Source organism: Fukomys damarensis, unplaced genomic scaffold (assembly GCF_012274545.1).
Source record: "Fukomys damarensis isolate Sample0158 unplaced genomic scaffold, DMR_v1.0_HiC HiC_scaffold_4, whole genome shotgun sequence".
NCBI classification, from domain to species: domain Eukaryota; kingdom Metazoa; phylum Chordata; class Mammalia; order Rodentia; family Bathyergidae; genus Fukomys; species Fukomys damarensis.
In genome coordinates, this window is record NW_022900916.1 from 44925966 (window position 1) to 44936292 (window position 10327).

At 36.0% G+C, this 10327-nt stretch overlaps 1 protein-coding gene across 1 annotated transcript in view; it reads right to left on the reverse strand.

Moving 5' to 3' along the window:
• Positions 1-703: 703 nt before the first annotated feature.
• The window catches only part of Wnt16 (Wnt family member 16), a 15035-nt gene continuing 5411 nt past the window's right edge, over positions 704-10327 (reverse strand). Inside the window, exons 3-4 of the mRNA XM_010635341.2 lie at positions 8305-8591; positions 704-1786 (exon numbers count right to left, since the gene is read on the reverse strand). Of these exons, the coding sequence (XP_010633643.1) occupies positions 1322-1786; positions 8305-8591 (752 nt within the window). The 3' untranslated portion in view covers positions 704-1321. The remainder of the gene's footprint in view (positions 1787-8304; positions 8592-10327) is intronic.

Below are 10327 nucleotides of genomic sequence, written 5' to 3' on the forward strand. Positions count from 1 at the left end.
GAGTTAATCATGAAAAGAAAAAAGAGGCTAATCTTATTTTTGAAATAATCTTATTCCTTAGCTCTTGTGCTTTGGCAATAAATGTCTTAAGCCTTAATATGTGACATATAACTTAAATACTATATTTACAAAATATAAATCTTTTAATCAAAATATTATACAAAATACTGTCTTACACATTTTGGGGGGGTACTGGGGATCGAACTCAGGTCCTTGCACTTGTGAGGTGGCAGAACCACTGAGCTAAATCCCCAGTCCATGTCTTACACATTTAAAGGATGCTTTCTTTATGATGTATGAGAGCCTTTAATATTTTTATCTCACTTTTTCACATATTTTCATTCTCTCTCCCTCATTGTCTTAGAGCTAATTTTTTAACAGTGAACACTGGCATAAAATAAAAATATGTATACAAAGATTGTTATATACCTTGCAGAGGTTTTTCTAGGCAAATTCTATTAGTTAGAGGCATTTAAAATCCAATTTATTTCTCTTTTTTTTTTTTTGGTTTTTTTTTTAGACAGGGTCTCACTATGTAGTTGAAACTGACCTGGAACTCACTATGTAGCCCAGGCTGGTCTCAAACTCACAGCAATCCTCCTGCCTCAGCCTCCCAAGTGCTGGGATTACAGGCGTGCGCCACCACAACCTGCTAAAATACAATTCATTTTAATTTCTATATTTTCATTCTTTTTTGTCACTACACAGTTCTAATAACTACTTTTTAGGGGTACTGTATAACTTATGAAGGTTCTTTTCAATTGTTCTTTTGATGTACATGAAAGGGCAGGCACCCACCACTTAGATTAACTTTTCAACATCTGCCCATGCACAAACACTTCCTGTAATTTTTTTCAATTAAAATACGGAGAACAAATGAGATTTACGGTTGCGTTCTTTGCTGCCATAAGAGGTGCCTTTAAAAAGTGACAAATGTTCACCCACCATTATTGATTTCCATAACAGAGATCCATAGTTAAGGATTTTATCTCGATTATGGATCAAGTCTCCAGCATGAGGGCTCTTTCCTGTTCTTTCTTCCTTAGCAAAAGGATTTACCTTCCCAATATGTCAATGTATATCCTCCAAATCACCGGAAGATGAATGGAAACCTTTTCAACTCTAAAATTCCAAGAAACATGCAGGGTTGATGTGTGATTGGATGTCACTCAGGTAATGCAAACCTCAAATAGGACAAGGATCTGGAAATTCTAATATAAGAGTCATCTTCCCCAGCCCTGAATAAAAAGAAGCCTCTTATCCTCTGGCTCGTAATCCCATCATTCTGCGGAGGAATACTGTTCCAGGCAGGATGGAGTGGTTACTTACAGGTATGGACGTCTGTCATGCTTTCACACCTCCTGCAGCGGACATAGCAGCACCAGATAAACTTACACTCACACCTCTCCACGTGCCTGACCACATGGGTGTTGTAGCCTCGGCCACAGCAGAGAAGGTTGCAGCCATCTGCACCTTCTGATGTACGGTTGCACTCCCTGCCTTGTGTTCCCGGGATTCCCAGTTTTTTATCCTCCACACAGTAGTTGGGAGACTTGTTAACATACAGCAGGTCATCCTTGTGGATCGGTATTTTCCTCTGATCTTTTTCTTTCCTTCGCATTTTTCTCTTTATTTTGTCTGATATCTGGATACTATTTTCATATTTATCTTTTAACGACTGGCCAATTTTTTCAAAAGAAGGCATGGTTTTCCAGCACGTTTTCACAGCACAGGAACCAGAAACTCCATGGCAGCGGCAGTCTACTGACATCAACTTGGCGACAGCCTGAAACCAACAGTGATTGTATTCAAATGTCCTTCATTAAGGGTCTCACTCAACAACCAACCTAATTACTTGACTCTATATCTGTTTCTACCTGTATAAAAATGATGTACTTAAGCAAAGAAAATCTTTAAGACTATGTACAGAAATGTTCTGTCCTTTAGTTTTGTCCAAATGTCTTCGCCCCGGACAGCAAATTTTTCCAAACTACATTGAAAGCATTAGTAGGCCAGGTTAATATTATCCTCAGAGATTATCTGGGATACCAAAGGGAAAGTACTTTTATTTCTAATACTTTAGTCAGTTGAGGTGTGAGAGGATGCTAATGCATACCTGCGAGTTTCTGATGCCATTCAACACCTTGCTACTCAAAGTATCAAAGATCAACAGCTCCTGTGTGACTTCTGATAAATACATTCAATCCCCACTTCAGACCCATAGAGTCAGAAGCTGCATTTTAACAGCATCCCCAAGTGATTCTTATCCATATGAAAATTTGAGAAGCACTGATATAGCTGATATAACTCTGATAGTACCATACACAGAAACTTCCCTGAAACTTTACAAGTAACCCGTGCTCAAAAACATGAGAGTCTGGCTTAATTGCTCCGATGATTTTAATGATGCCCAGTGGTGACACTGAATTGATTCGATAGAGAGGTTTTAGGTTTGATCAGTATAAAAGTTACCTTCACAAGGGTTGTAAGTAGAGAGGAACTCTATGTCATCACAGATCATATGGAAAAAACTGACTAATCAAGTTAGACTGATCCAAGTGAGGAGAGGCTACAGAGTATAGTTGCTTCAAGCATTACTCTTCCTTTCTAGAAAACTAGTTCAAACATATGTCCTGACTATGATGGATCAGTAGCACTAGTAGTAACATAGAATATAGCAAAAGGATAATATTTTTTCACTTCTACTGGAAGTGCCAAGTGCCGTTTATACAGACGGAGGAATTAAATGAGACTACATGTATTTGTACTAGCCCATTGTTTGGTGAATATTCTTTCTTTGAAGAAGTTATAGTTAGGGTAAAAATTGTCGGTGAGTCTACCGATAAAAAAGAAACAGAGATTTCAGGTTTCCAGGCCCTCACCTCTTACATACCAAGCTAGCCAACACAGCTTTTTTCAGTCCCCAGACGATGGCAAACAGATTAATAAATCCTCAGGACTAGCTGTAGAGTTGATATTCTGTCAACATACTAGGTAAAGTGAAAAATAGATCCATCTATTCAATAACTTGGAAATTATGTATGTAATATCATACCAAGGAAAGGAAAACCTCACAGTTGAAATTCCACTTATAGCTCTTATCAAAATTATAAAATGGCAAGTGTCTATATTTTGCTATTTTGTGCCAAATCCAACATTGACATGTTTATGGAATTACATTTTCTCACAAACTAATAAAATATTCTGAGCTATACAATGACCTTGAATATTACAAACACTTAAGGTTTATTTGCAACCTTAAATCAAAGCACATGGTATTGATTCATACAAGATTTAATATTTCTTACTAGTGTTTTAAATAATAAAATATTTAAACTCGATCCTTTTTAGACCATAGCAATATGCTCTTTCTGAATTCACAAAACCAAGAAGCTAATAAGTGTTTACAATTTCTTATTAACCCAGAGTAAAATGTACACTACAGTGAAGTAAGAGCAGTTCATAAATGATGACACAGAGGCTTGTTTCATTTAATTTACGGTATTTTATATAACCAAAGCCATCAATTCTTTAAGATTCTCTGGGCAAATACATGTTCAGATTAAGCAATCTGCCTACCTTTGTCCAGATTTTAAGTACCTGAAGCATATGAGAAGGAGCAATCAATCAGGTCTGGGTAATAACAAAATAAATTGTCTAAGAAAGATAAAAATTTGAGAATGCGTTTGTGTGCTTATATCTGATCAGGGTTCCTTATAGTCATCACTGAGGAATTTAAAGCTCCCTTTTTCTCTAGATAACAGCTGAAGACCTGATTTTCCCTTTTCTTTACCACTTCAGACATTGTGTAAGCAGTTGCTCATTTGCAAAGCCTAAAGGACAGAGTAGATGCTCATCAAATGGTGGACCCTCAAGTTACAACTGGCCCGACATATAAACAACTTGGGCTAATTAGGTTAATGAAGATTCATCTGCCTCTTGTTAGCTATAGTGTGTATTCAGGTAAACACCCAGATCTCAGCTGCATTAACTTACAACCAACTTGAGTTATAACCAGCCCTCAAAAACAGGATCGATTGGTAAGTCAAGGGTCCAATGTACTGATGGAATAATTAGTTGCACTCACTAGAGCAGTTTTAGGGCATCCTGTCTTGGTAATCTCATCTGGAGGAAGTAATAAAAATCACCTTTGTAAACAAGAGTTGATGTGAGAGGGAAAATAGCAAAGGGAGAGTTTGAGCCACCCAGGGCTCTCCTCCAATGCCTCCTTCTTTGTCCCGTCCTATCCATAACAGTATTAGTCCACAAAAGTGATACATTGCTTCATAGGTTCAAATTCCACTTCATCACCTGCTGAATTTGTATCCAAATTTTAGGGAAAAAATTCTACTCTAGAAAGCCAGCTCTTTTGAATAGCCAGAGTTTATAACTCCAGTGACATTTTTAAAAAGTTTATTCTATTACTTTTGAGTTCTACATGGCTGTAACAATAAATTTAAGAAAAGAAACTATTTTGATAATCTATGTGCCATATGTATATTTTTTTATTTTAGACCCTACATATATAAATGAACTTCAAGTAAAATTCTAATCATTAGACATTCAATTTGAATGATTATACCCTCTATAGCATCCCAAGGAGAAAACTTGGCCAAATTAAAGCAATATAATTGCCACTCAGAATTTTATAAAACGCAGTTTGAGGGCACACACACACACACACACACACACACACACCACAAAGACAGAATTAATACAATTTAGTCCTTCTCAGAGCTCATTTTCATAAATTATTTTACTTGAATTAGGAAGAAATACTTTGCACCTACTACGTAGTTAATCACTGGATATTTAGTTATGATTCTAGTTTTACAGAAAAATAAACAATGTGGTTAAAGCACTTGTCTTGCATTTGTTGGTGATATATAAGATCCTTATATGCAACATGATATTTTAGTAGAACAGAGAAAAATGAAAGTGGGAAATGTAAGTACATTTAAGGAAACTGCAGGAACACTAAAAACTTATATTCTGTGTTTTTTTTCTGCTAGGGTGTTTAATTAATGTTAAATGGTCATTTTGAGCTTCAGTGGTAATTCCATTTTCTGTTAACAAAAAGGAAGAGATGCAGCAGCCAAATGAGTTGTATGTGGTTATGAGAAAATTCCCTTCTCTACTCTAGTTGAGTTGTTAAGGTTTATAACAATATTAACAGAGGAATGTTTTGTTAACTATTGCAAACAGATGTGCACATTTTAGTGGAACATTTTTAAACTATGGGAGAGCAATTAGGAAGGAGAGTGGCATTTTAATCTGCTGGGGTCCTCACATACATTTTGGTTTGATAAATTTCTCATGAAGTGGTTAAGGACTGATTGATTCTATAATTTTAATTCAAAGGTAATGCTGCAGCCAGAGACTGTTTTCTGGTATAATGCTTTATCCTGACTTTACAGGAATGGCCAGAAAAATCTTGTAGAACATTTTGTGACTGACATTTTATTTTGTAAATAATCAAATGATGTTCAATATTTTATCAACACTGAATGTCAGATGAATGTACATAGCATTCCTATTTCTCTGACCCATTTTGTCCCTTTAGACTCCCAAATATATCTGAACCTGCTGAAAAGAAAAAGCACTCATGTGTTGTTCAATTACTTATAAATATTCTTGAAATAAGTCAATGAATTTGAGGCTGGCCCTTCCCACTTTGTTGAGTTGCTCATCATAAAACAAATTATGGGGTAGGGAAACTTAAAAGTTTATGAGGTGGACATGGTAGGATGGAAATATTTTAAGCACACCAAAAGAAATACCCATAAATATTCCAAGTCACATTATTCCCAGAAGTTCTGCCCCTGGAAGACATCACATCATTCTGTCAACCAATCACCATCTATCTACATTATTCTTGGAGTCATAACTTTAGGAACGGTGTCAGAAACCAAGTGGGAATCAGAGTATTTAAGGTCAGTGGTTAGAAAAATCATCTATCCTGCTCATAGCGCTACTAAGCGCCAGTACCCACATTTCTCTGAACACTTTCCTACATTTTCAGTTTGAGACTAGAAAAAGCAACTCAATTGAATGCAGACCTTGAACTTTACTTAGACAAATGTGCACAATAGATTAAAACCCTAATAACTAACATTGAAAATGGAGTTGATTGCTCTTTCATGTTAGATAGTAACCTAGAAACCTGCTTTTGGTTTAAGTTGGAGATTTTTTTTTTTTTACGAGCAATGGAAAGAAAAATACAAAAAATGTTTTGAATTATAATACATTATGAGAAAAGAACAACAAAACCCCCAAATAGTACTCTCCAAATAACCAGATAAATATTTTGTAATATTTTAAGATTCTACCTAGAACAGTGTGTGAAAAAAAATTCACTAGGGAAAAGTCTGAAGTTTACACAAAGCGCATATGCAGAGACCCCTTTATTTCTGCTCACACTGAATAATAGTAAAAATCTATTTAATATGAGAAAATGATTTTTGCTAACAAGGAGTGGATAAAATTGCAGTGTGTTTTTAATAAAAATCGGAATGTAAACAGTAGTTCAAGATCAGTATTAACAGTTACAGGGGCAAATATTGCTAGCTAATTTGGAAGAGCACACAAAATGAAATAAAACCAAATAGGTGCTTAATGTTACTAATGAAAACAGATTTTACAGTGCTTTAGGATTTTTCATAAATTTAGAGACATCTCTTTAGGAAAAAAACTAATCATAGCATGAACTTCTGAGTATTGATGTATTGATTATAATTTTTTGATCACTACAAAATTATTTTGAAAATGGCTTAGTTTGTTATATCCTGGTAATAAACGTTCATTTAATTATCTTATTTGTAAAATATATTGATTTGATATATCTTGATATTTTTCTCTAGTTTTTTACTATTTTTAAAAAGCATGTTAATACATTTAAATTTTTATATTAATACATTAGAAATCATAAATATTCCTTTATTAGATAATATTTAAACTGAAGTATAATCTCATTCATTGTTTAATGTAAAATTTTAAGGCAAAGAGACATGTGCATAACTATGGTAGTTAGGCAAGACTTAGATATAAATGCTTTTTTGAAATTTCTGAACAAAAAATATGGAAAGCTTTGGTGGCTATTTACTGATTTTCCTGCTTGTTATTTTGAATTGAATATTCAAATTAAATTGAAAATTTAAATTTGATTTTGAAGAGTTTCAACAATACTTTTTCCGAGTTTTCTGGTTTGTATATTAAATGAGGGAAGTTAAGTAAAGAAAATTGGCTGGAATTTGTAACTCTTCTAAATGAGTCCCATTTATTCATTTGCCAAAAATGTAAAATGAATGCAACAAATACTTTAAATATTCCTATGAGATATTGCAACTTGTTTTAATTTATTTCAGGAAAATGTGGCAGACTGCAATGACTACTTTGGGAACTTTAAAAGGTTATTATTGGACATTTACAATAATATACAATATGTGCTAATACACCTATCCTGAAAACTTTATTATAACTTAGAAAATATTTAGTCATTAAATGTTTTACATATTTTTAGGAATGTCCGCATAAATTGTTAACTAACTCATTATATTACAGAATTCGAACTTTATCATTATTCAGTAATATAAATATATAAAAGTTAAGTTAAGGTACACATATACTCCATTATAGGAAAACATAAAAATAAGAATTCATAAAAGAAGTTATTTGGTTAACACTTTTTTAGATTTGCCTTCCTCAATCTGTTTTAATATAGCTATATTTTAAAATATCCGTCCATACATTTAATGTAATTAGAACTTGTTTATGTGTATTTTACAAAAAATTTTAAGTGAATCTGTATTGCTTTACAAGAAAATAACTAATTCCCTTTAAAATAATAACTTTATGGTTGTATTTTCCCTGAGTGTTTTCTAAAGAGAGTAAAGACGAAATGGATATCATGTTTAGGAACAATTACCAACTAAATTTTGGATTTTGAAAAATATGAGCAAAATTCAAATTTGGGGAAATAACATTTGATTGAGCCCCATTAAAAAGGCAGATATGCTAAATTGTTCTGGCTTTGCCACTAACCTGATAAGGGGATAAAACCAAGATTATGACACACACTTGTAATGTATTATTTTATAAATAATGTTTTAGGTATATAAAACATACAACCACTAGTGCATTCTATTATTCAGCTCACATCAGATGTAGAACTTGAACTAAACCAATGTGATTAGTACATAGTAAGGAATACTTCTGCTGTCAGCATTTAGTTTTCAAATAATTTGTAAGGATTTATCTGGAAGTGTAATCCTAGCATTATTATTTATTTGATCTTCTAATACATACCTGCCTTCCAGCTTCATTATTATGTAGGTTCATTGCTAACAGTACTTTGCTGTCTTTTTCTGTGGTGTTTTTGATAGGCAAATCCAGGAACTTTCTGCTGAACCACATGCCGTACTGGACATCATCGGAGCAGCCCCCCCAGTGCCAGCCTTCCCTTGGGGAGCCACCATTCTGCAAGGTGGTGTCACAGGAGCATTCTGTCATGTTGCCGGCACTGCATGACCTGGTCACAGAGTGGACCAAGCCTGCAGCCATCACAGCATAAATAAATGCTGTCTCCTTGGTGCCTCGAATAAAACAAAAATTGCTAAATTAGAAAACCATGTCACTTTCTGTTTGGAACAAAGCCTCCTACTCATCCTCTTACCAGTCATGCAATTATTCAGCAGCTTTCAATGAATGTTTTAATGAGTACATATTTAGGAAGATATTTTATTGTTTTAGTCTTTGAAAAGCAACACTAATTTTCAGTATTCCACTTGAAAAGTTTGTTTTTCATACACTGTCCTTGTATCTTAAAACCATCTTTTAAAAATTTAAGATAAAAATTTAAAAATTCGAGACCTAACTTAGTGTTTAATAATAATAGCTCAATAATATGTGTTGAATTTTAGATCTTTTACTTGGACACAATAAGTAGTAGTAAAAGACTCAAACGAAACTAGATTACTTTTCTTTGTAAATTTAAAATGTAACAGGCTGAAAAATTTGATATGACTTTTGTTTGCATAAATCATATCTACCAGAATGTAAATTAAAATTATGCAAAGACCAAGGATAGTTTATCTTTTTGCAATCTAAAAAAAAAAAAAAAAAAAAAAAAAAAAAAAAGCTATCACGGAAAAGTATCCTTTGTTGAAATAGTTGTATTTACAACTCCTGCAGTAGAATTTGAGCTAAAATCTTTTTAAATTAAGTTCAAGTGAAATGCTAATAAAATAGACCAGAAAGGATTCAGCAGGCAGCTATTCTTTTTTCTTTCCATATGTTTAGATTGGAGTAGAGACAGTTTCGTGTCCGATGTCTAATAAACCTTTCAACAGCTAATGCTTCTGGATTGCTGCAACTGTGAAAAGCACATCGTTTTCCTCTTTCTTTTTTGCCCCCTACGGGGTGAGAGCTCCTTTGGGAGGGTGTGCAGGCCAAAACGCGGGGGCAGGGGGAGTGATGCTTTGGCGACTGTGCTTGCAGGGACCTTGGGGGAAAGAGTCGAAGGTGGAGGGAGAATGGAAATGGACTTGGTAAAGGACAAGGCATCTTTCAGCGGCCCAGTCCTAAAATTCTTTGAATCTGCTGTTATTTCTGGAACAATCTTGGCTCCCTGTACTTTTATTCTTACCAAGTCCCTACGCACGTGGAAAGAGAACTTTTTATCTTATTTTTTTGCAGCTTCTCGCGCCGCGGGAGTGCGCTGAGGAAGGGAGAGAAGGAAATGAAAACAGAGAGAGCTAAAGTGGTGGCGGGCAAATTGGCAGCACGTTGGGCTGTCGGGGACAGTGCTTTTAAAATCACCCTTATTTTGTCAACCCGGTGCTCCTAGGAGATGTGGGGGCGTCTCTTCAATTAACCACTTGTCCTGGGCTCGGGGCGCCGAGGAGCTGGTTAAGTCAAAGCAGATGCGGCAGCAGCAACATTCCCCGCTGCCGACCTCATGTTTCTCCAGCTGGTGTCTCACGTAGGGGGCGCCGCGCGGTCCGAGGGTCGGCCGGTGGGAGACTCCCAGTTTCTCTCCAGCCTGGGCGGGACGGGGAGGGAGGGCGAGCTGCGCTGCCTCCCTGGCGCGCGGGACCTGGGGAGTCGCCCCCTCCAGGCCCGCACCTGCGATCCGGGCTCCGGCCTCTGTCGCTCTCGATTCCCTACCCTACACGGTTTCTTTCAAGATTTGGAGAGTTACGGGACCGCGCCAGCGTCGGAGACTTCATTCGTCGCTGCCTTCGGTTCCCCGCCAGCCCCCAGGATCCCGGGACTCACCACTGCTCAGCTCGTAGCCAAAGAGGGGACTGGTGCCCAGCGCGGGCCCGGC